The sequence below is a fragment of the Corapipo altera genome, unplaced genomic scaffold, assembly GCF_003945725.1.
Source record: "Corapipo altera isolate COAL_440 unplaced genomic scaffold, ASM394572v1 45, whole genome shotgun sequence".
Classification (NCBI taxonomy): Eukaryota; Metazoa; Chordata; class Aves; order Passeriformes; family Pipridae; genus Corapipo; species Corapipo altera.
This window is the reverse complement of record NW_020884877.1, coordinates 18,489,039-18,514,841: the sequence shown is the minus strand read 5'-3', so window position 1 is coordinate 18,514,841 and position 25,803 is coordinate 18,489,039. Positions and strand designations below refer to the sequence as shown.

Below are 25,803 nucleotides of genomic sequence, written 5' to 3'. Positions count from 1 at the left end.
GCTCCTGTCACAGCTGCCCTGGGAGACAGGTCATGGAGCAGGAGCTGTGGCACATTCACCGGAATGGAAGAAGAGCAGCTGCTCTGTCAGTGGTGTCACAGGATGCCACCATGTGTTCCACTTGTGTCCAAGGCTGCCCCATCTCCCTCGTCTCCTTAGCTGCACCCAGCCCAGACAGGGTATGGCTGTCCCCACCAACTGGAATTAATTCCCTGAGATACTATATCAAATGTTTTAATAAAAGGCTGATATATCACACCTCTTGTCTCCTCACCATTAATTTATTTAGCAATTTTACCCAAAAAAGGTAATCAAGTCAGATCGGGCAGATTTATTCCATGTGAGCTCCAAGCACATCTTTATTACTCCCTGTTCCCCTGCCCTCGAGGTCCTCAGAAGCATTTTTCTCTTAATATTTGCTCTATTATGTTGCTAGGAATGAAGTTCTGTTGATGGGCAGTAATTGCCTGAACTGCCCTGCCTTCTCATGATGAAGATTGGTACCTTACCAGCAGCTGCCTTCGTGTTCTCCTGTCCTTCCTCACAACATTATTGACTAGGAAAGTTCATTAAAGACACTTAATGACTGCAGCCATGCCAGCCCAGCCCACAGTGCTAACCCTTCCCATGGTTTCCCTTGGTGGCTGCTGGCAGGAGGAGGCATCTCAGGATGTTTTCTACACTTTTGAAGCCAGGTAGGTGCCTGAGCCATTTCTAAAACCCTGTTGACTCCCTTCACTAGAGGATACTGTCCCTGCCTGAGGGCTCTTCTCCCCCTTGTTTTTGGGGATTGACCCCTCAGGGCAGGCTATATTGGCCGGGCAGTGCAGGGGAAGTCTTGGTCAGCAGTAGTGGAGAGCTTTTGGGGGGTCCTGGGAGCATCCCTGAGGCTCCTCCATGCCAGTGTTTGCTTTACTGCCCACTGACCCAGCACCAGCAGCCTCCAGAGGCAGGCTGGCATTGAGCCAAGCATGATGCTGGGATTAGGCACTGCCTCCTACAAATGAGCTGTTAATTATCATAATCTGGTAATTGAGAAAAATCTAATTATGCAAAGCTAATGGATTTAAAGCTGTGCTGGGGAGCACAGGCCAGGGGAGCACAGCAGCTGGGCAGGGCCAGTGTTGCCAGCCTGTGGCTACAGAGACTGCCAGGGTCTTGCAGTGCCTTTCACTTCACTCCAAAGCCCTGTGGGCACCCAGTCAGGTCCAAACATCTGCAGGAGAGAGCCCAGCTCTCTCTCCCCCTTCCAGGCCCACAGGGCCTGGGCACCACCTCCTCCCTGTGCCCAGGCATCCTCTGATTTCCACATCTTCCCTCCTTGGACGTCCTGGGGAGCAGAGTGGAGCCCCCTATCCTAGCTCGAGTGCCCTCCCTGATCCCAATCTGTTCACTCTGGCCTCAAAGACATGGCTCTGGTCTGCGCCTCTGCTCTCTGCCACTCTGCCACTGCCAGCGAAACAGTGCTGTAGGATCTGCCAGGCAAGTGCACGTGTGGCGAGCCCAATAGGGAAAGGCATTATCTTTTACTAGATAAACTGAGGTAGTTCAGAAAGGGAGGCAAGCTTTTGGACCCATGAGTGCTTCTCAGTGCTCACAAGCGTTTCCTTCAGCTTCAGTGCTGGCCTCATAAAAAAATTCGTGTCTTCCTGCACACTGTGAGGGCAAGGGATGCTGAGCAGTGCCAGCCCTTCCATTGCATCAGATCTCCTCGTCTCAAGGTGGTGCCACATTGGAGAGCCTGGCAACATCCCTGTGGTGGCATGCAGGTGATACCAGCACTCAGCACTCCCCCGAGGTCTGTGTCACTGTCCCAATGTGCTCTACCACCCCTTGCTCTGTGCTCATGGGAGCCTGGCCCCTGGCAGCTTTTGGGGAGCCTTGAAGAGGTGCTTGAATCCAAGGGTCCAGGAGCTGTGGCAAGAGTGACACTCAGCATCTCGGTTCCTCGGCCAGCCTGGATGCAAGGCTGGTTCAGGGCTTGGGGTTCCCCCATATCCCCATGGACAAAGAGCTGTTGTCCCCTAACACATGCTTGCCCATGCACCTCTCCTGAGCCCACGGCCCTGCTCAGGTGGCTCCTATATATCCTGGCAGTGGGCTGTGAAGAATTTACCGATTTGCCTGTCTTCCCCTCCCTCGTGAACCCATGCTAAGTGCACAGAGGTGGTGGAAGTGAGCAAGACTCCAACTAATTGCACGCAACCCCGGGGGACATGCGGTGAGAGTGCCCTGAGCTTTCCAGGATGTTTCAGCCTCTGGCTCCAGTTCCTGCAGGATGTGGTGATCACTAAGTACATCTGTGATCTCAGCACTCAGTGAGCTTCCCGCTCGGGGCAGGGTGTGAGTGGCACCACACTGCATCAGTCCTGCCTCAGCACTGCTGCACATCACCTGCCGCAAGCCCAGCCCGCCCTTTGCAGTGACGGCCATCCATTCCTCAAATCTCCTTTTGGCACTCTGGACTCAGTGGGGAGAGGAAGAGCTGGGCGGCAGCATGTGGCTGCAGGAAGCCCAGAGGCCTCCCCCACACCCCTGGGGTGACTCCTGGTCCTCTGCAGACCTTCCTGCAGGGGATTGCCCTGACAGGCGCCCAGCACACGATGTCCCGGCCCCACAGCAGCGCCCATGCAGCCTGGAAGAGTTTGCCGGCCATTCCACCCTCCACGGCATCCAGCACATCTTCCGGCACCGGCGCTATACTGCCCGCAACCTGCTGTGGCTGCTGGCCTTCCTGGGCTCACTGGCCCTCCTCATCCATGCCTATGCCAAATGTGTGGGCTTGTACTTCCAGTACCCCCACAGTACCCAGCTGGAGGAGGAGACAGAATACAACAAGATCTTCCCTGCCATCACGCTCTGCAACCTCAATCCTGCCCGCTTCTCACAGCTCTCCAGCCATGATCTGCACTGGGCAGGGGAGATGTTGGGTCTTCTAGATGGTGCTGGCCGGCCCCTGGTGCCAGAAAGCGCTGAGAGGAGCAGGTTGGAGGCTTTGCTGGGGACACTGGGTATGAGTGAGGAGGAGAAGAACCGTCCCTTCCACCTGGAGGAGTTTTATGAGCGTGTGGGCCACCAGATGGACCTGGGAGAGATGCTTGTCCGCTGCACATTCGGCAACGAGGACTGCAACAGCAGCGACTTCCAGACAGTGAGTGCCCAGTGGTGGGACATCCCAGGGGACGGAGAACATGGGCATGGCCCCTGGGACAGCACCCACAGCCTGGGGGTGCTGACAAGAGAATCCTAGCCCCCAGTGACCAGAGATCAGGGAAGGGGAAAGATGCCAGGCACCAGTTTTCACAGACTGTGCCTTGGGTGTATTGGAGCTGGAGCAAAGCCCCATGCGGGGCAGGAGTGCACTGGGTTGGGTTGGGGGTGCTCTGGCACTGCTTGTGCAGTGAAGCCAGGCTGAAAGGCACAGAGAAAGGGTGGGATGGGGAGCTCAGCCTTGGGATTTGTCCAGCTTAAGTCAGCCCTAACAAAGGCAGGCTGTGACCCACAGCCTTGCTCCAGCATGCCTGGGAAGCCTGGCCCTTTACCCCTTCCATGGGCTCTGGGGGAAAGCCAGGCTCTTGAGGGCTTTCAGAGGGAGGGAAGGTAAATCTGGGTCTGCAGGGTTTTGAAAGGGAGCAAAGCATATCCCCTCCTAACAGAACAGGAGCCGGGAGATGTGTTGAATCCAGGCAGTAGCATAAGTGAGCAGAGAAAGGCACAATCCTGCCCCCCAGCTAGGGTAGGTGCCTGGGACACTGGTACAGGGAAGTGGATGAATCCTGGTGTTATCAGAGCCACAAGAAGTAAAGAGTTCATGAAAGTCCCAGTGATGGATGGCGCACAATCACCCTTGACACAGATGCTTGGTACAAGCTATCAGGATTGCAGCTTGGTCCAGGGGGAGGGAGAGCCACAGCCCTGACACAGGGTTCCAAGCCATCCTGGGGTGGGAAGAGCTGACACACAGGGGCAGGGGCCAGTGCCTCACACCAAGAGCTGGCACGCCAGCCCTGACATGCCTTTGGCTGTTGGGCAGTCTGGGGACTGCAGCCTCCCCGGGCAGTGCGTGGGTGCCCACTGCTACTGCACTGGGCTCTCCCAGCTGGCAGCTGCTCAGCTTGGCAGATGCAGAGCTGTGAGTCTGGAGGGTCTCTAATTTAGCGTGATGTCTCCGCTCATTGCCCTAATGAGAACAAAGCAGGGCTGCCACACTATACCCTGTGATCAGGTGTTGGGCAGCTGGTGGGGGGCAGAGCCATGTGCCAGGAGGGTGATGCTGGTGAGGGGGGACCAGCAGCCACTGCATGAGTCAGCTCACTCAGGGCCGTGGCTGCTCTCACAGACAGGATCCTGCCACTGTGCCACCTTCCATAGTCTTCCCATTGGCTGCAGAGACTTCAGTGCCCATCCAGCTGTGTCAGGGTTTGTGTGTGTCACCCCAGTGCATTAGGCAGGTGTTGAGCAGGGTGCAGGCAGAGCAGAGGCAGTGCCCAAGAGGGAGCCATCTCCTTCCTCCTTTCCTCTTTGCTCCTGAGTCAACAGCTGAGGATTACTGGGCTGTAAACAAGGGGATCAATGGTGCTGATGGGAACATTTCCTGGTAATAGCTTCGGTCTGTAAAACACAAGACAGGGGGAGGAAGGGGAGGCTCTGCTCTTGCAGCAGTTAACTCTTCCCACTTGCAGCCATGCACTAGCTTCTTGGTGCTGAGGGCTTGGGCTCACTGGACCTGGGCTGAGTGCTGCTGTGCCTTGGCTTGGGCAGGCACCCTGAGCTGCTGGTCACACAGCAAAGTCAATGCCTGCGGAGTGGTGGGATGCCAAGCTGACGATACTGGAGGAGGCATTCTGACCTCTGTGGCTGTGAGAAGGCTGGCCTCTGCTGCTCAGAGATGGTTGTGAAGAGGCGTTATCCCAAGGAAATGCTGCCATCAGTGCTGGGAAATGTTAATGCCATTGTAGAAGGATGCTCAGTTCTGGTTTGTGATGCATGGGAAGACAGCGCTGCTGCAGGCAGGTGGAGAGGTGGGAACAATTGCTCCTCTGGCTTCTGAGCAGGGCAGAGAGTGCCTTTTTGGCAGCCCAGACTGCAGATCTTCAGACAGGTGAAGAGGCTTCTTTCTGCTGTTTGCAGAGAAGGATGCCTACGTAAAGGGTTTCCTTAACTTTGTCGAGCATCACCCTGAGCATCTTTACTGGGATCGTCAGCCCTGGCTGTTCTCCTCACTACCATCCCTCTAGGAGCAATGAGTACCCCAGTAGGCTCCAAGCTCAGCCACCAGCCCAATCCTGAGCTCAGATCCCCTTCCCCTGCCATAGTTGCATAGCTTGCTGCCAGCCACCTTGGTGCCCATCTCCATGCACAGGCAGGCCTAAACACCCGCTAGCCCTGGCACACACACCTGGCTCTCCCACTGCCCCAGAATCCGTGCCTGTGTGTGCCCTGCCTTGGCGGGACTCCCCAACTCTGGTGCTGCCCCACAACACTGCCCTGCTGTCACAGCCACATCACTGCATGTCACATGCTGTCTCTGCAGCCTGAGCAGGACAGCAGGTGGCAAGTGCCTGCCACCTGTTCCTCAGTGGACGCAGCCTGGTCATGGTGCCCTCCACCCGCCTTGCTTGGGGCTGGCAGATAAATGTGAGCCTATTTTTATCTGCTCCCCCACAGGGCGGCTGTTCTTTCCATTCAGATAAGCTGATGTACCTCCATTTTCCATGCTGCTGGGGACCAGGGTTAATCTCCCTGAAATTCACTTCCTTGCTTCCTGGAGCTTCCCTCCCTGGGTCTGGGCAGTGGGGGATCAGGAACTAATCCACCCAAAACGAATCAGGCTGTGATGGGCTCTCAGTGTCACAGCGCATCAGCTCCTGAGGGTATCACCTGCAAGTGGGGAAGGCCAGCTGCCCACTCCAGGATGGCAGCAGCTGCCTCCTTCCCATGGCTCAGCCAAGCTGCATGAGGCCATCCAGGCTACAGAAGGTGGAGAAGGCACTGGGGTGGAACGGGGATGTGCCATGGGGTTTGTACAGTGATGACTCATTGTGGGGCTGGGGGCACAAGACTTAGAGGAAACAGCATCAGTGCAATGTGTAGCCAGCAGCACAGGTAACAGACAAAACAGACAAAACACCCCTGGTGGGCACCATCTGTGTAATTATACCCGTTTCCAGTGGTTTTCCTGGCCAGCACAGTATGAGGCACTGCTGAGGGGCTGGTGTGACGGCCGCAGACATGCACTGAGTGATGGTGTGTGTAATAGCAGGGCTGGCAGGTAATAGCAACCTTGGAGTCCATCAATAACTCCACTCCCTGATGGATGCTGCCCTCCCCTCTCCTGGCACAGCCGGCAATTAGTTACAGCAACTCTTGCCACTCTCCCTACCGTGACAGCACAGGTAGTGTTGGGGTTTTTGACTGGACCAGGAGGTGGCTGTGCAGGTCATCCAGGTACCCTCACCTTCACTCCCAACTTTGTGCCTCGAATAAGAGCAGATGGTTTAATGTTCTATTAATAGTTTTACCCCCTTTAATTATTAATCAAAATTACAGCCAGAGCTGCAGCTTCACAGGCTTTCTCAAGAATCAGTCTGGGATCCTGCACAGTGGATTAGGGGCAGAGGGGAGTTGGGGGGAAAGCCAGCCATGGCATCGGGCTGGGCATGGGGGTCAGCACAGTGTGGGGTTTGCTGGGCACCCTGCTCACCTCCTGACTCTGTGGAACTGTCTCAGCACAATCCTCTCAATGCTTCTACTCCGTGAACAGCCCAAGCCCTTCCTTCCTGGCTGGCAGGTGCCAGCATGCCCTGGGCAGCCGGCGGGGACAGCACCGCTATCTCTGCCACCCAGCCACTGCCTGCCTGCTCGCACCCAGCTGCCTGTGGGAGCATCTGTGCTCCAGTTCACCTCCGTGAATTATTTAAAGCTTCCCTGGGTGCTGCAGGAAGATGATAACATCATAACTGGGGATGGATGGGAAGCTGGGGACATGGGGCAGCCATCAGGGAGCTGCTTCTGCCTGCGCTTAGGGTCTGTGCCACCACTGGATCGTCCTTCTGCAGACAGGCTGGCTTTGGGGACAGGACTGACCTCTCCAGAGGAGCTGGCATGGGGCTGCAACCTTGGAGCTGGAGAGAAGTGACAGACACAGGAGAGGAGTGTGTTAGCCTCCCGTGAGCACCCAGGATTGTCCCCAAGGGTGCAGACTGGGAGCTAAGGCAGGCAGAGGCAGCAGGGCCAGACAAGGTGCCTCGGTGTGGGGGCGATGAGAGTGGAGGGACGCAGGTGGGGGGCCCCCGGCCCTCTCGAGTCTGATTGCAGATCCGCCTGGCAGGGGATGCGGAACCTGCCGAAATAGCAGATTTAATTATCTTCCGTGGAGCAGCGGGAAATCAGTGAGCAGGGAGGGGGTGGCGGGTGCACGATGCTGGGGCGTTGCAGAGGGGGGGTAACGAGGGCTCAATCTAGCAGGGCTGTGCCCCACACAGCCTCCAGCCCTACAGCAGCCACACACCACTCCTATGCTAAGAGCTCCCCTTCCCGCTTGCCCTATAGGAGTGACACAGCCCCGTGCTGCAGAGCAGCCCCCCCAGTCAGGGTCCCCACACAGTGCTGGGGAACCCCTCAGCTGTGCACCCCCCCCTGCAGCCCCCTCTCTGGCCCTGGCCCTGCTCAGTATGCTGCACGCTCCCTCTGGGCACTGGGCAGGAACTCTTCATTTCACACATCGTTTCCTGCTGCTGCTGCAGAGCCACCCGCAGCCCCATCCCTGTCCCCCCTTGGCTGCCCCCATCCCCATCCCCTTGGCACCAGCCCCCCAGCTGGCCCCAGGACTGCTTGGTGCACACTGCTGTCCATGTGCCCTTGGCACTGCCCGTGGCCATTGCACACTGTCCCCTGGGTACTCTTCCTTTGTCACCACCTGCCATCCCTCTACGCTCAGCACTAATCCCTGGCACCATGCCCCACCCCCTCTGCACTGTTCTCTTATCACAAACTACCAACCCTGTCCCCTTGGCTCCTCCATCAGTCCCTTGGTCCCTCTCCTTGCTAAGGGGTCCTCCACGCTGCCAACCCAGCCAAACTCTCCCTGCCTGCTCTGCTCTGAGCCCCAGCCAGGAAAATCCCTGCTATTCTCCCAAGAGAGGGGCCTCAGCATCCCAGCCGCCCTGGACCTGGGGTGCTGTTACCCCAGTTGCTGCAGCACCCAAGGGTGCCTGGCCCCAGGGGTTCCCTGGTCTGGAAGAGTTAACAGGCAGCGGCTGGTAGGGGAGGGAGCAGAAGGAGCAACCAGGGGTGATCAATACAGTGTGCTGGAGCCTCACACAAATCACAGCTTGGAGCCATAAATCTCCCTCCCTTCACAAGCGATGAGGATGAGCAGGGAGCTTATCTCCTGGCTGCGGTGCTGCCAGTCTCTCCTCCTATGTGTGCCCCACTGCATGGGACCGCACCAATCCAGATGGGAACTGCAGCTTTCCTCTCTACCAGGCACTCCACGGCTCTCACAGAGTAGGTGGTGGGTCAGTGGTGGGCAGGCTCAGGGCTCCTGGGCATTGGTATAGCCGGGTACATCCATGTGGACTGCCTTCATGGGAGCAGGCATGTGGATTCAGACAAGGGCTGGAGGCCATGGTGATGGGCTCGCTCTGGGCAAGACATCCTGACATGGCTGAAGCCACCCTGGCTCTCTGGCTGGTCCCGACAGACACCTGGGATGAATCACCCAGAGCAAGTGAGTCACCTGCCTGCCCCCTTGGCCCTGGCCATCTTGGCAGCAGAGCTTGGCAGCAGCATCCACCACACTTCCTCACCGACTGCTTGGCACAACAGCAGGGCTGTTGCTGCTCTGCTTTCTGCAAGAGAAGTGCTGCAGGGAGATATCCGAGGGCTTGTGGAAGGACAGGCAGCACCAGGGACGTGGCGGGGTCCTCAAGAGTGACTCCAGTGCTCTGTGTGTCCCTTCCCAAGCTAGATGCTGGGTGACCCACATTCAAGCAGCAAATTCTTCAAGCAGGCTCGGGCTACAGGCACGTGGCAAGCAGCCTGCTACTGGTGTCTGGCCGGGATCAATTTAATCCATCCAATCCAAGGAAATCCAGCTCATCCAGTTCTGGAAAGCCCCAGAGCAGCTGCCTGGAGCAGCAGCTAGGCAGGCAGGCTGCACCCACAACCCTATTCCATGACCCTGGCCATCCTCCAGCTGCCCCTGTACACCATGGCTTGTTGCTTATGGAAACTGAGGCAAGGCCAGGACTACTCTGGCTGCATCCAGCTCACTGCTGGCTCTATGCCGGCAGGCTGCTGCCTGAGCATCCCTCACCTGAGCCTACCAATGACCCTGTGCCCAGAAGAGGGCACACATGTTGCCACTTGCACCACTGAATGCAAGCCCAAGGGCTCCTGTCAGACAAAGCCCAGCCCTGTGCAGGGTCACTCTGGGCAGCAGAACTCTGGCCAGGTGTGGACAAGGACTTGTCACTGGGTGCTGCCCAGACTCAAGCAGGAGACAGTCCTGGTTGCCAAGAGCTGGCAGCTGCTACCATCCTGCCTGAGATTGTTGTGGTTGGTGCATCACTAGCCTAATGTGGCATCAGCCATGAGATCCCAAAGAAGCCAGGACCCTGCTCCTCTTCGGGATCTCCCAACCAAACCTACTGTGCAGTCAGCAGCTGAGATTGGATTGATTTATTGATCCAGCATCCATAGGGGTGGGAGCTGGGAGGGGCTCGGGCTTTGATCAGCCTCCCACAGAGGAGGCAGGCATCAAAGCTTATGCGTGGGCAGCAGTGGCCTCTCTCTGGGACAACGGGGAAATCTGGCTGCTGTCCTCGTGGGCATGGCCTGAGCTGGGGGACTGAATGCTTAGGAATCCAGAACTGGCACCCACACCCTTTCTGGTGGTGCTAGGGAGAAGAAGGAGCTGGCAGGGTCCAAGGAATCCCTGGAGGAAGCTGAACCCTAGGCAGGTAGGAGTGCCACAACGATGGGCAGACAGTTTCCGTCCCTGTGCTGTTGGCACTAGGGCATCTGCCATTCCCAGAATAAGAAACAGACCAGGCTGCAGCTGCATTCCAGGGGATGACAGGCAGTGGCGTAGGGCAGTGTGGCCTCACAGCTGTGCCTAGCTTTGCCCCAAAAATGGAGGAGCAGGAGAGGTGAAGGGAGCAGGGCAGGTGTTAGTGCAGCTGCTACATGGGGGTGACAGGTGGGATAAACGATCCTGGGCTCTCTAGGGGCCAGTAAATTAGAATCAATAGGAAGCAGGAATAATTTATTTGTTTGACATTGCCTGTTAATTAACTGGGCTGATGAGTGTGATGGGGAGCGGCAGGAGCCCCTCTACTTGCTCAGCTGGTGCCTTTCCACAGGGGACAGGAATGGTGTGGGTGAGTCGCATCCCCAGTAGCCCAGCATTCCACCCTGCTGTCAACAGTGGGGCAGAATGGGGACAGCATGCAATAGCTCCTGGCAGTGGCCAGACTGCCTGTGGCAGGGCACAAGGGGATGCTCCATGTCCAGAGGGCCAAGTGCATGCGGTCACCTGGCTCAGCATCTCCTCCATGCCCAGGCACTGCCAGACCTTGGCTCCTGCACCTCCCTGGCTGTTCCTGCATCTGGTGTAGCCCACATGGGTGCTCTGCTAGCCAAGTGTGCTCCCAACCAGGGCCACCTCTGTAGGCTGTCTCCACCTCTTCCCACACCTGCTCTGTCCCCAGCACTGGCAGGGTGGCTGGCTGGGCGCTCACCCACGTGTTGCCCACACTCACGGCACACGTCCTTGGCTCTGCCTTGCCTGTGTCCTGCCGGGCTCACATGTGTCCTTGGCAGCTCCATCAGGAATGGTTGCAAGCACAACTGGCTGGAGATGCGTCTCAAGGCAGTGGCATCCTCTCCAGGGTGCACGCACAAAGCTGACCCCAGGCTCACACTGGCAGGGTGCTAGGCTGCCCCTGCTCCACAGGTCTGCCTCGGCCCCAGGCAACACCGTCACCTCCCTATGTTTTTTTTTTAAAGAATAACATTTCTGCTAAATACTTTAATCAGATTAGTAGCAGTGTGTCTGCAGTGCTGTTAAATCAATGCTCCCCAACACATCTCGGCGGCTAGAAATCAATTACTGTTTAAGCCCTGCCTTGGTCCCTGGCCTGCGATCAATATGGGAGATGTATTACTCTCCCTGAGTCTTTCCCACTAAAAACCTTTCATTTGTATAACAGGAGCTCAGGCAAAGTGCTGGTGCCCTCCCTTCCCACCTGCTCCCCAGGGAACAGGCAGCCCCCTCCCAGCTTCACTCGGGGAGGCTGCTGGGGCCACCTGGCTCGAGGGTGGTGTGGCACCAGGCTAGGACAGTCCTTGTTTCATGGGATTGTGTGTAAGACTGGGCCAGCATGAATGGGTCCCCTGCATGATGGGGTGGCAGGTTAGAGACCCACAGGCAGGGGTGCTCCTGAGGCTGCCTGGACCCTGCTCCAGTGTGGCTGGATCCTCAGCCTGTTCCAGTGCCCACTGCCCCAGCTTCTGCCCATCACTGCATACCTGACCAGGACACTGCCAGATTCAGGCATACCACAAGGAGGGTACCACCACTGCCCCTCATGCCACTGACCCAGAGCCTTGACCCTCCATAACCCCCTCTCTCTGCAGGGCTTTTTCCCCCCTCCTCTATCCTTGTCCCATAATTTGGAGAGTGATTTCCATTATTCATTATAAGGATCTTTAATTAGCTGTGAATATTAATGACTTACTCTGTAATTAATCAAGCTTTGCATGCTAGAGAGGGGGTAGCTCCCACCACCACCATGGCTAAGCATGGGTGGGGAGACCAGCTCCAGCAGTGGAGACAGCTCTGGGTCTCACCTCATCCCAGGTGAGATGTGGGGTGAGGGGAAGGTTGCATGGGGCAGGTGGTGTAACTTGTCCTACTGCTTTGGGGTCAGCACCCCTATCCACCCCACGTGACGACAGGGAGAAAGCGGCCCTCCATAAACACACTGGCAGCTTCCCAGTTGGGGATCCAGCGTCACACCCCCAGGCCAGGGCTGAGGGGTGCAGTGAGACACAGTACAGTGTTACTGTTACCCTCCACCCTTCAAAAGCTGGGGGTCAACCTGCCCAGCTCTCTAGGAGTCTGGTGAGGGATGAAAAGCGGCTTTCAATGTACCACATGCTCTTCTGCCCCATGCAATGTGGTCCAGCAGGCTCCAGGCCGGGTTCTGCCCAGAGGCTGTTGGGCCAAAGCCCCCAACACTGCAGGGCAGGTCTGCATCAGCTGAATCCATCTCACCCCTATGCAGCTGTGGGTGCCCTGTCTGAAGCAGACAGGCATCATCCTGCCCACAGTTCCCTGCCCTCTCTGCCCACCTGGCTGCACGTTGCCTCTCGGCTCCTGCTGTCAGGGAATTTGTGTAGTCCCAAAGCCTGCCTGGCCATCCCAAATGTGGTTCTAGCATTATCTGCACTGAGGGGAAACTTAAGATCCAGGGCTGGCAGTACAGGGAGAACGCCCATCCTGGTGTCACTGCCTGTCCCCATCCTGACAGGAGGGGGATGTCTTAGGTGCCAAGTGGGAGTGCCAGGGCTGGGTGCCCCAGCTGCTCGGGTGATGGATTGTGAGCAGAGGCACCCCCTGGCTGCCGGAGGCCTCTGCCTGCCCAAGCACTCCCACGAGGGCAGAGTTTGCTTAAACAGAGACAGATTTAACTATTTCCATTACAGCTAAATGATGAGGCCCATAAACTTTATGGCTCCGTGCGCATAAGAGCGGCTCTAATGGCCTTCGCCATCTGGAGGAGACGGCTCCATGGGGGACCCGCCGCCCGCTGCCTGCCCACAGCCAGGACCTGTGTGCCGAGCCAGCACCTTCCCGGCACCAGCGCCGGTGCGGGGCTGCCAGCACCTGCGGGTGGCATGATGATGCCGGCTCTCTGAGCAGGGCTGGCTGTGTTTGACCCCGATGTGATCCTGCTGTGGAGCAGATGAGCTGTACCTGGAGGTGGCCTGGTTAGCACTAGTGCTTGTGGGGTTCCACAGCCCTGCCTGCATGCACACTGCATCAGAGTGATGAGAGGGCACCCCTGGGTGCCTTGTCCTTCCATCTTCTGCCCCACAACTCTGCAGGGGCAGGCTGGGAGCAGGTACTCGCTTTGGTCCTGCTTGCACCTCCAAATGCCTCCAGCATACTCCCTGCCACTTCTCTGCCAGTACTGTGCTGCAGGATTTGTCCCTGGTGGGAGCAGGCAGACTGCCCAGCAAGACCATGCTCTGCACACCCAGCTGCCCCTCAATAGTCCCTGTCTGATGCCTGCTGGTTGCTCACTGTGGCAGGGATGTGGGGGGATGTGGGGGGCTGTGGGGCAGCTGCACCAATCATCTCCTACAAAGGGCTGTTGGTATTGCTGTGATCCATGCAGGGATGCTGCTGGGTTGGTAGTCCAGATGGGGTGCAGTATGCACAGCCCTGAGGGGTGAAGGGATGCACAGGTGCAGGTGAGGACACACAAACCACCACCTCTTTGATGCTGACCTCTGATTTTTGTGGCTCCCATGGCAGCATCTCCATGGTGCAGAGCATCTCCCCAGGCCTGTGGGCCAGGCTTGCCAGGGCAGAGCAGGGGCAGTGGGAGCGTGGCTGCACGGCCACAGCCAGCCAGGGCAGGAGGGCTGTGGGGCTGTCAGCTGCAGGGCCCCTGTGCTGTGAAAGAGGGCTGCTGGCATGGTGCTGCAGCAGAGGATTAGGTTTGGTGCAGGAAAGCCAGAGAGATGCTTTGAAGTCTCATGAATATGAATCAGTGGCTTGGGGCAGGAGTGGTGGGTCTATGGCTAATCTCTCCCTTGCCATGGTGACAGGTGTGACAAACAGTGTGGGGGCTGGGAGGTGAGGGCAGGGAGCAGGCAGAGGACAAGGGATGGTTTGAAGGGCAGCCCTGGTGAAGGGGGACAGGTGGCTGGAAAGTTTTGGGGTGCTGCAGAAGGGGCTCTGCAGTGCACCCCAGAGAGCCTCCCCCATCCTTGCACCCACATCAGCTCCTGGAACCCTATCCTGAGTAGGGTGCTGTCCCCATGGATGCTGGCACCCCCCTTTGCTGTGGGCCCCAGGGCAGTGGTGGTGGCATGGCTGCTGGCAGTGCCCATCTGGCACGGCACTGCAAGTGCCCCAGCTTGCCACCAGTGGCCAGGTAGGGAGTGCAGTGCAGGCAGGATGTGGCCCCTCAGGGCCAGCAGTGCAGGCAGTGGGCAGCTACCTTAGCTGAGCCCTGGGGGTGCTTGGGCAGAGGCATGGGCACAGCTGGAGCCAGGGAACTGCAGCTGGGGAAGGGACTCATCCCTTTCCCCAGCTCACCCCACTGCCCTGTATGAGCTGTTAGAGCCCCCATGGGGCCCAGCTGGGTCCCATCGATCCAGGCTCTGATGCCATCTGCTCAGTGGTGCTGCAGTCCTACCTGCCATACCCAGGGCTCCATGGAGATGTCATGTTTGGGTCTGCTCCTCCTGTGACAGCCTGAAGCCCTCGGTGCTCTCCTAGGAGACAGTAACTAGAGCAGACGCTTGCTCCTAGCAGGACATGACTGGGGCTCACAGGAGACTCTCAGAGATCAATTTGGAGGTTGTTTTGATGCTCTCCTGGTCGCAGGATAGTGGTGGCAGCTGTCCAGGGGACTGTGCATGGACAAGCACTGGCTGGTGATGCTCGGTGGGGCTCAGAGAAACTGTTTGGGCTGGTGCAAGCCACAGGGAAGGTTGTCAGCTTCACAGCTCCACAAAGGCTCCAGATGCTGGCAGTGAAGCTCCTGTTTGTTCCTAGGGGTGCCCAGAGCTGCCCTCTCTCTCCCAGTATCCATGGTCTGGAACGCTGTACCTCAGGGCTGGAGCAGAGCACTGAGCAGGGAATGCCATCCTTGTTCAGAGTGCTTGCAGGAGGACAGGGAGAGGAAAGTGAGGGCTGGAGCGACATCACAGCAGGAAGATAGACAAATGCAGAGCAGATGTTTAATTATCAGCAGTACAGTGTTCTCAAATCCCTAGAAATCTCTGCATCCAAATGTAGATAGTTTATGGGAGCATACGCTTCTGCTGAGAACTGGAGTCATAATACAGTGCCCACCTTCCCACGAACTGTTCGTCAGTAGGGCTGGCACTGTTTGCCTCTGCTGTGGATGGGACACCTGTGGGGCTGGAACTGGGCTGGAGAGGGCCATCAGGAACCATGTGCCATTATGGAGATGAAGCTCACTGCAAGCTCACAGCCCTGGAGGCATGGTCCTCCATCCATCCTGCTGCATCCCGCTCTGCAGGGACATGCTGCGATGCAGCAGCTGTCTCTGGTGCCCAGCCAGGAGCCTGGACAAGCACAGGGGCAGGCAGGGGCTGGAAACTGCCTTCTCCTTACATCTATCACCTCTCAAAGATGATCACTACTGGATCAGGCAACTTGTAGAGATTTCTTAAGTCCCTCTGAGGCCTTTGTGGTGTCTGTTTTATACTGTAAGACTTGCAGACTGTAGGTGTGCATGTCATCCCTGCATACAGGCTGTCTCTCCTGTATCTCACATGTCTCTCCTGGCCCTTGGCTGTTCTCTGGCACACCTGGAGCAGGTGGAGGCCTCTCCTGTTGTCAGAGCGAGACTTGAGGGAGACACAGGTAGAGCAGGAAATGGAGCCACCATGGGTTCTAGGCTGGCCTGAGCTTTGTGTACCAGTTGCTTTTGTGCTGCTGGATGAGCTAGAAAGACGACCTGCCCTGCCATGGACCGTGTACCACTGTATGTCCCTCAATACAGGGATATGCTGTAGGTCCCTTGAGATGCTCCAGCTTGAGGCTGCAGCCAGACACGGGGCTGGTCTCCAGCACAGAGCCCAGTGCTGCATCTCTGTAGTAGCATCCTGCAGGCAGAGGCTGGCTGAGGAGAGTCCTGGTCTCCCTGCCTGAGCACATGGGCATAGCTATCTGATTGTGCCAAGTAAAGGAGTCAGCAAAAAGAAGCAAGTACAGGCTCATCCTCACCACCAGGTAGGAGTGAGGGTCACTGGGACAGAAAGCATTGAAGACCCCTTTCTGGCACCACTGCAAGAGACCTCTGCAGTCTGGGAACCCCTCATGCTGAGGCTTTGCTATAGAAGCAGGTTTGTCACAGGAGCACTGAACTTCCCTGAGTCTCTCCTACCTGTCCTGCAGAGCTGCTGGGGAGATGCCTGTGCCTAGGCAGGGATCGCCAATGGCACGTAAGGGATGTCAGCAGTCTGTCCCCAGCATGGCAAACTCATCCTAGGCAGCCCAGCCTGCCTTCCCTGCTCCGCAGTCCCTTGAGGCTGTAAACATTTTGGATTCCCTGCTTCGTCTGTTCAGGTACCTTGCGGATTCAGGGCATGTTGCTGTCTTAAAACCTATCAGGTTTCCTGTCACCTCCCAGGGCCCATGAATCTGCAGGCTGATGGTGGAGCTGGGACTGAAATGGCCCTGCAGGGGAATGGCTCTACGCACCCTGCGCACCACCGCCAGCTCCCAGTGTGGCTCTTCTCTCCACAGGTCTGTAATTGCCCCCAAACTGGGAAACTGCTCCAGCACCATTCCCAGTGTGCTGGAACGGACTGCTCTGCCCCAGCTCAGATAGAGTTCCCAGAGACATTAGGTACCATGTCCAGCTGTAGCCAGGACTGTGCCCTGACTTCCAGCTCTGCTGGAGGGCTCAGAGGTGGGGCAGGCAAAAGATCTGTCACTCCTGCCAGCCTAATAAGCCAGATCTTAGAGTCTAGGACATTTTTCTTGCCACTGTCATGCCGCTTCACTGTCTGTATCCCTGCTCCTGGGAAGGGGGGAGTTAGTGATGCTGTGAGTGCCAGAACCCCGTTAGGCAGCGGTGAACAAGGGCTACACACGCAGCCAACAGCCCCGAACCCTCATAAATCTCGCTCGCATGGCCCATGGCTCACCTAAGTAGATTTGATTTGTCAAATATTAAAATTAATTTAGAATTGAGTGGTGGCCTGTGTGCGCGCCCTGCTCTCCCGCCTTCCCCCTGCTGCCACCTCTGCTCCTGCCCAATGCATCATCCCCGGCCCTATGCTCTCACCCCAGCTGGGGCGCCGGGAGCCAGGATAAATCATCCTGCTGCCACGCTCAAAGATGAGACGATTGCTTGCTCGGCAGCAGGGGATCACAGGGGAAATCACACCGCGTGCCACCCGCTCCGTGCCGGGGGCGGGGGAGACGCCACGCTTAGGCAGAGATTTATTTATTTGATTTTACTGGGCTGGGATTTTTTTTCATCTCTCAAACGCCCACGAGGGAATTGCAGCCCCTGGAATATTAATGCCACACAGGACGCCGGCTCGTTAAAATGTCACCTGGCTGTAATTTCTCCTGTGCTTATTATTCCCCAGGGAGCATGAGTTCCCATTCTGCCCTGCTCACGGTGGTCCCGGCACATGGGGCAGCCCTGCCTGTCCCCTTCACTGCAGCATAAGCGCTGCTCCATCATGTCACCCAAAATGTTCCTGGCCTTCTTCCACCACCACAGTGGTGGGCTGCACAGCCTCCAGCATTGCTGAGCTGAGCCCCAGGGAGCAATGCTGGGAGAGCCCTGTGCCACCAGCCAGCACCAGTACGGTGCAAATCCAGCCTGGCTGGCATAAGGGATGAGGGGTGTCAGCATGGGTGGAGGTGGAAGGGCAACGGGTTGGCCAACGGGAAGTACTGGCATGAACTGGGGACAGGGTGGCACAGGGAACAGCTGCCTTAAGGAAACTTTGGCTCAGTTCCTGCAAATTAATGTTTTTTTCCCAAACAGTTTCCTGGCGCTAAGCGCGACGCGGGGAGCAATTATCTTTAGTGTCGATGTTATTACCATAAAAATTGCATTGAGGACTTTTCTCCTCCGATTAGAAAGTTAACGATCATCACTGCCTTCATTGTTCCCCGCATCGTGCTTGCTCTAATAAAGAGTCTGTGCACTTTACTTTTCACTTAGCATGAAAATTACCCAGCTGCTGCTGTGCACGGCTGTGCAGCCCCCGCGCTCACCTCCCAGTGACGGGCCCTTGGCAGGTACTGGGAGGGAGCAGCCGCCAGCACGCCTGGGACAGACGGCCTGACTAGTGGGCTTCCCTGCACAGTAAGGACCAGGGCTTGGCTCAGGGTAGGGGACGCCAGCATCACAGCTGCCCATCGTGTGCTTGAGCCTCAGGGAGCACCTGAGTGAAGCTTTTCCATGAGCTCTCCTCTAGGGATGTGCCATCAATGGTCCCTGCCCCTGAACATCTCCTGGGCATCCTTGGCCCCACAAAACCCAAATCCATAGGGGATCACCCCTGCTCCGCTTGACAAGGGCTTGGAGTAAAAGGGATGGATTCAGCCTTGCCATAGTGGCTGTGCTTCCACCTGAGATTCCACCACAACTCTTTATCCGTGGCCAAGCTGAGGTTCCCTCCTGGCCAAGCTCCCATTACCTTTCATGGGCAGGGGCAAGGGTGAGCCCAGCTACTGCCAGCCGCTTGCCTGCCCTGGCATGCAGGCAGCACAGCATCACTGCTTACAGCAAGCCGGCACTTTGCCTGCCTGTGGACATCCAGGCTCTGGCACTCACCATCAGTCCCATCACTTGTGATTTTCACAAGGAATATTTGTATCGTTTTGCTCGATACCAGCATAGCTCTTTAAATTCTCCAAGTGCTGTAAAAATCTTAGCTAATCTTCAGAGAGCTTTTTTTTTCCAAAGCTCTTCATTACTCCCTAATTGTTCAAACTTCTCTTCTTTTCCTTCTGATTAAAAGCAGATTTTAAAAGTGCAGTTCAGTTTCTCAGCTATTTTCAAGTCAAATGGATTCCATCCCCCTCTCCATGTATTAATAACCTGTTCTCGTGCATCCCCCAGTGAGCCAGTAAAAGCCCTTCTGAGCAGAGACAAGGTGACAGCAGCGCTCCAGAGGGAGCGATTGGAAGGGGGTTACAGCTTGGAGGGAAAGAGATCCATCCATCCAGCTATCTATCATCCACCTCGCTATCATCCATCTACCAGAGAAATAACATTTGCAATTCCGCTTTAGCTCTTCCTAATAATCATTAATATTTTTTTTTACCTTTCCAACCAGTAGCAGCAGGAGATGCAGGGGTGTGGGGTGCAGGCAGTGCCACGGGGCTTGTGGGGCGCAAGAGGAGGAGGGTACAGTGGGGTATTGCATTGGGGTGCACAGGCTGGTGTTTCTGTGTGCTGGTGTGTGGGATGGCTGCACTGCTGGGTAGCTGAATGAGGGGAAAGCAGGGAAACCCTGAGCTGGTCACCAGAACATCCTGCAGCAGGAGGGAGTATGTACTGAGCTGGAGAAGCATCTTTCTGAGAGGATTGCAGGATGTAGGGATTCTGAGGGTGAAGATCAGGCACGGTGCTGCTCTGGGATCTGTCCCTGCCCAGCAAGGTGAACCTGATATCAGTTATGGATCCAAATGGTGCAGCAGGGTCACAAGCAGCACCCGAAGGTGTAGTGTGCATCACCCTCTAACTGTCCCCTGGGACTGGCCTCAAGGAGTTCCACTGCCTCCAGCTGGTAATGACAGACACTACGCCCCACCCAGAGCCCCGTCCCCCAGCCAGCTGGCCTGCTGCAGGAGACAGGACAGTGATGGATTGCAGCATTTACACATCTTCCCAGGGAGGAAATGGCAGGTCCTGCAGGGTTCTGTCAGCTGTCAACAGTGGACGGTGCAGGACCGAGGCCATGCTGGGGAGTGGGTGCTGATTTCCAATGAGCAATGCAGAGAGCAGGAGGGGGAATTCCAGATGCCACCGCCCAGTCCGAGTGCCTATTTCCTCTCTTGGTCACTTTCCCTACTTTTAATCAGCAGACTACCCACCCTGGGCCAGGGCAATGGCCCCATAAAGCATCCCTGCTCATCTGGAGGTGTTTGGAGAACACCCCAGCATAGCTCAGAGGATGAGCTGCTGCGGTTAAAAGATTCTGCACTCCAGTGGTCTTCAGACCTATTCCCGGGTTGGTTTGCACCATCTTAGAGCCATTTTCTGCTCTTAGATTATCACCTGCCTGTACCAGAAACTATAGACGTTTTTGAGTTTGTGAGCCATGTCTTTGGTTCCTCAGTTCCAGGCCAAGGCACTCTTCTGCAGCTCTGATCTTCAGTATCCCCCTGGGTGGGCATGCAGCAGCTCTGGATCCCCAGCGACATCCATGACAAGTCCAAGATGTCTCCTATGCCCTGCTGGCCAGGCCACCCATCACACTTCCCATGGGGCAGCATAGGGCAACATCAGGGAGCTGATGGAGCTGGGAGGTGGGAGAGCCAGGGGAGGTACCAGGGGCTGACACCAATGTCAGCTGGAAGCAGGATATGCTGGAGAACCTGCAAGGAGGGTTGCCCACACCTGCCTCCAGCTGGCAGGAGATGCAAGCAGGCTCAAGGCTGTGGCCATGCCATGGATGGAAGGATGCTGGTGGCCCAGGCATGGGAAGAGCCACTGTGTGCCAGGGTGCCAATGTCCCTGAGCTGGCCTATCCCGGCAGATGGCAGCAGGGATGCATAGCAGCCTGGCAGTGTATGGGGACCTGCCTCATATCCCGACCTTGGAAAAATCTTCAGTAGGATTAAGAGCTTAAACATATCCGTGTAATTGCCAGGCCCCTGCTGAGCTGAAGAGAGTGTGAGTGCCAGCACCAGGAGGCAGTGCCCAGGTGTGCTTGCTCCTTGCTGCTACCTGCTGTTGCCTGCTGTCATTGCCACCGCTGTGGGCACCACTGGGAGCCACCAACCACCCTGAGTATGGATGGCTGGGTGCAGGCAGGTGGCTCGAGAGGAGGGGTGCTTGGCATGGAAAGGGATGGTGCCCAGGCACTGCCAAGAAATGGGCTCCAAAGGAGGATGCCAAGTGTGCAGACCCCTGAGTGTTCTGCCCACTACTCCCTGGCATGGCCTCAGTCCTCCCGGATATCCCTCTGGACAGCCTTCTGACACCCTTCTGGCATCCACCAGCTCTGTGTCCAGGGAAGGACATGAAGCTGCTCCTGTGTGTGCCTTGAGGAGTAAGGAGGATTGGCCAGGATGCCAGGGGCCAGGAGACTGTGTCCTCCCAGGCTAAGCATGACTGGGTTGATGATCCAGTAGGGTTTGTTCCTCTGCCAGGGGGCAGGCAGGACATGTGGCTGGTGGTGTCTGCATCTGTAGGGTGCTTAGTGTGCGTTGTCAGCCCCCATCAGCAATCAGAAGACGTTCAGGGTTAGCAGAGGTATCGGGATCTCAGGCTCTTCCAGGGAACACTCAGGTGCTGGGCTAGGGATGCCCAGAGCACTAGTGTGGTCCCTGCCAAGTGGTGCCAGTGGGGTGCCAGCACCCCCGTCCCAGCCCATTCGCCTGGTGCAGGGCTTGGCACAGAGTGGGGAGCTGCCATCCCAGCCCCCTCCCTGTCTGCCTAATGGTCCCTGACATTTAAATGAGATTTAGTGCTCAGCCCGATGCTGAATATTCATGAGCCCATGCGGCCCTGACAGCCCGGCTGGGGCTGCTCTCATGATTAATAATTTGTTTTTCCCTTTACTGTAAACCTCACCTGCACTTGCTGCTTGCTCTGGCACTGCCAGCTCTGCCTCTGCCAGGGAACACCCATGCCCTGGCCCTGCAGGTCCTTCACCTCCCTGTCTGCTATGGGGCACCAACTGCAGGGCCAGGCAGCCCCCCAGGACCCAGCCAGGGTGGCATCTGTCAAGCACCAGGAGCCTCTTAATTGCTCCGAGCAGGCCAAGCCCTGTGCATGAGGAGGGAACATCCTGCCTGCTCCTGGTGCAGAGGCAGCCCTAGATGTCTGGCCTCTGTAGTAATTCCAGTTGCCCCCACATACAGGCACCCTGGAGAGATATAACCAAGTTCTCCTGCTACTTCCATGCTGGGCTTCCTCTCAGCTGGCAGCAGACGAGGTGGTGCTGAGGCTGATTGGCTCTCCCAGGTGGACAGGCAGGAAAGCAGTCCCTGAGCTCAGTGTCCGGGACCTGCTTTCAGTGCTGTTCACAGGGTTTGTGGCTAGTGCAGATGTTCCCACTGCAAACCCAGTCTAGCAGTGTCTAACCCTACCTTGAACACTTTGCCATCCCTTACACCCATCCCCACGGTCACTGTTCCCAGGACCCTCACTTCCCATCTCACTGCTTGCAGCTGTGTCCTGGAGGTATGTGCAGTGGCACAGCCAAGAGGGACCAGCCCCAGGGGGCTCCCACGGGACCGGGAGGAAGGTGGAGGGCCAGGCTGACATATCCCTTCTGGTTCGGCAGACCGGCTCAGGCAGCTCTGCACAAATTGCATAAATATTCATGGAAAACTGAAGGAAATGTGCCTGTCCTGGCTGATTATATATGGCTGTCCTGAAGGCTGTGGCTGCTCCCACAGAAGGTACTGCTGGCTGAGCTACTGTCTCATGGTGAGATAGAGCAAGGGTACCCCATGCTGCCCACCTGCAGCATGACATGGGGCACAAAGCTGCTAGGGCCTCATACAGGGCTGGAGCAAGGGCTGCAAGCTCAAGACAAGGATGAAGCTGTTCCAGAGAAGGTGCCAGGACACCCAGCCTCTACACTGGGCCTGGGGACTGTCCTGCATGCAGTCATGGAAAACCTGCTCCCTGGTGTCACACCCACTTTGGTGATTCTAGCATGTTCAGCACTGCCTCTGCTCCCCAGTGCTTTGGGCAGATGTGGGCAGAGAGTGGGACAGAGCTCCTGGGAGTAGCCCAGGGAGACAGCCCAGCTGGGATCCCTAAATGCCGCAGAGATTAATCCCCTGCAGACCTGAGCAAGGTGCTGGGCTAATAGCCTGATTTATTCTTTCTCGTCTCTCCAGAGCACGGGAGGTTCCCCACTGTGTCCTGAACGACCTCATGCATAATACCATGCACAATCCTATTAACGCCGCCCCGCCACGCGCTCCCTGCTTAGCGCCGCCACTCGCCAATGCAATTTCTCCATGATATATGGGAAAAATAATTGAACTATATTTGAAAATATATTGAGAATTATGGCACGCACACGACGGGATTTATAGGGGCCGTATTTCACAAAACCATAGCCCTGCACACCAAGGTGCCCGGTGTTCGCGGGGAGAGACCCATGGTCACAGTAGGTGTGTGTCCAGGACAGGCAGTGGGGGAACAGGTCCCACCACCCTTGTGAGCCTCAGCATGTGCCTGTGGGAGTTGGTACAGAGCTCAAAGTGTTCTGGCACAGAGCTGTGCCCTGGGAGCGGGTGGGAGTGCCATGAGAGTGGGCAGTGGATGCAGCAGAGTGCAGTACCCGACTGCACTGGGATCTGAGTTGGCAGCTGCAGCCACAAATGCAGCTGTGTGGGCATGGTCGCTGCCAGCCAGAGCTCGGCTGAGCTTAATCTCCTCCCAGTGGGAGGGAGGAAATGCTCCTGGCATCATGTTGCCTGCTCAGCTGCATGGCTCAGCTCGCTGTGCCAGGTGGCCAGTTAGCCAAGTGCTGGATCCTCTGGCCTGCCATGGGGTGTCCCCTCGAGGGGATGGTGGCTCCTCACCTTGAAGGAGGTGGGGAATGGGCTGAGGGCTCTGTGCAGAATCTTGAGACCTGCAACCCTCCTCAACGCTGGTGCTGCCCTACCTACAGAGTGGCATTTCCCTGCCTGGCTCTGGATGCCTGATGCAGTGACAGTGTCTCAGTGCACAGGGGACACATCTTTTCCTTCCTCAGTCCCACCTCTGCCTCCTGCACAGTCCCCCTGCTCTCTGGTCAAATGCCCTGGGCACCTGTGCCCCAGCCCCCCCACCCAGGTTGCCATGCTGGGCACGTCCTCGGCACCGTGGGCGCCGCCGGCACAGGTGCCGCAGGGAACATTAATCTTTAATTTCCTGTCAAAGCCTCTTGCTGGAGAGAGCAGCACCTGGCACGGGGGTGCAGCAGATGCCCACGGTGATCAGGAGCCCAGGAGGCAGGCTGCCCTGGTCATGGAGGGTTCGGATGGGGCACTCAGGCCTCTGTTGTGTCCCATAGCTGTGCAGCCCTGCACCTAAGGTAGGCAGGGGAGCAGCAGCGGCATATGTGCACTTGCCTACAGTGAGGAAGAGGAGAGAGGCAGCTATGCTGCCCAGATGGAGAAGCTCCCCCAGGGACACTGGCTGCCAGGGCTGGGTAGGGAGCTGACCCCATGGGAAGCCCACTCTCTCCCTGGCCCTGGCTGACCCAGCTGTCCTCGTGGCTGTCCCTGGTAGGGGAGCATGCAAGGATGGGACATGTTTGTGGTCAGCTCTCAGGGCTGAGGGGTCAGAGAATTGCCCACTGAAGGGATCCCAGGGCATCACTGTCTGGAGGAGACCCCCGGCATGCCCTAGGGAAGGGGAGCTATAAATAGCCGTCCGGTGAAGGGCGGAGGGGGACTGTTTGGGAAGCTGCTTTGTGAACAGGACAAAGAAGAGGCGTCTTTGCACTTGCTCTTCATTAGCTGCCTTCCTCTGGCTGGCCGGGCCAGGATGCGCTCTCATCGAACGACAGCAGGATGTAGCTGTCGGTGTCAAGGACGCGAACAATAAGGGCTTTAAATAGCAGCGCTGCCTTTGAAACTCGCTTGCCTGTGCCACAGACAGAGCCCAGGAAAATTGTGCAGCACGAGAAGCCAGGGGATGTGGGAGTGGGGGTGCCCTCAACCTCAGGAAGGGCCTCCCAGAGCCATAGTTGCTGCCCGTGGGCAGGCGGTCTGTGACCAGGATATGCAGAGCCCCACCCAAGAGTGCTGCAGGATGCCTGGCCAGATCCACCCCAGTCCCTCTGGCAACTCCCAAGCAGCAATGTTCACAGCTCCCTCTGCACAATCCTCTTAAACCAGTTAATTGGCAGCACCTTCCCGTGCTGCCAGAAAGGTGCCCCTTGGTTGCCCTCTCCTTTCCTCCCCCTCTGGCTCCTGGGCTCTGATCTCCTCCCAGAGCTTCTTCTAGGAGATGAAAGAGCCCTGAGGGGCTGCATGCCAGGCATGGAGGGACCTCTTCACCTCCATCAGGATAAGCCAAACAGTCAAGTGACATCCAGTGGTCCTACTGGGGATTTGGTGGCACATGAGATGGATAAAGAAGGTGCTTTGCTGTCCTGGGGAGCCCAGCTCCATGCTGTCCCAGTGTAGGATGGCCCCGGTCCTAGGTTGGACATAGGGTTTGGTGCCTGGGAGCTGCACATGAGGCTGATGGAGAGAGATCAGAGACGGTAAGCCACATGTGAGCACGTGCGTGTGCACGAGGGGGGGCCCGGCTGTGCATATTAGCAGGCCCTTAAATCAACACAGCACTTCAGACAGGAAGGAAATAGGCTTTGCCGACGGCAGGAACGGCACTTGCTTTGTGCACATTACAGAACATCAGGAAAATGTCAAATTTACATAAAAATGATACAAACTCATTGGAAGAAACATGCATCCAATTATCGGCCCCAGCGCTGGCACAGCTCCGCAGCCAGAGGCTGGCCAGCGACTGGCTGCAAGGGACCCAGCCCCAGGCCACGCATTTCATCTCTGGGTGTTTAACATCAAAGCTGCAAACAGCCTTGGCTCAGCTGGCTGCCCTGCTTGCCCGCTCTCTCCTGCCCTGCTACTGTCATTGCCACTGCCACGCTGCTCAGGCACTCCGGGCACAGGGCATGGTAGTGCCTGGCTGTGGCTGGGTGGGGATCTGGTTCTGCTCCTGCTAGGACACAGTGGGGAAGGGGCTGTGTGATTGCAGGACCCCTGTATGGCAGGAGCATTGAGGGGAGGTGGAGGCACAGCTGAGCAGCCTGGAGTACTAGGGTTGGAAAACTTGCTCGTGAAAAAACCCTTGG

The 25,803-nt window shown here is 57.1% G+C and overlaps 1 protein-coding gene across 1 annotated transcript; it reads right to left on the bottom strand.

The window, feature by feature from the left end:
• Nucleotides 1-209: 209 nt before the first annotated feature.
• LOC113944224 lies at nt 210-25,505 on the bottom strand. The gene is made up of 3 exons (XM_027637100.1): nt 16,621-25,505; nt 2,546-2,553; nt 210-220 (listed from the first exon to the last, which is right to left on the bottom strand). The coding sequence occupies exon 1, from the start codon at nt 25,017-25,019 to the stop codon at nt 23,856-23,858; it is 1,164 nt and encodes a 387-aa protein (XP_027492901.1). The 5' UTR covers nt 25,020-25,505; the 3' UTR covers nt 210-220; nt 2,546-2,553; nt 16,621-23,855.
• Nucleotides 25,506-25,803: the final 298 nt, after the last annotated feature.

Coding starts and splice junctions, on each gene's coding strand:
- LOC113944224 (XM_027637100.1), bottom strand. CDS start 25,019: ATGTCACTTGACTGTTTGGCTTATCCTGATGGAGGTGAAGAGGTCCCT.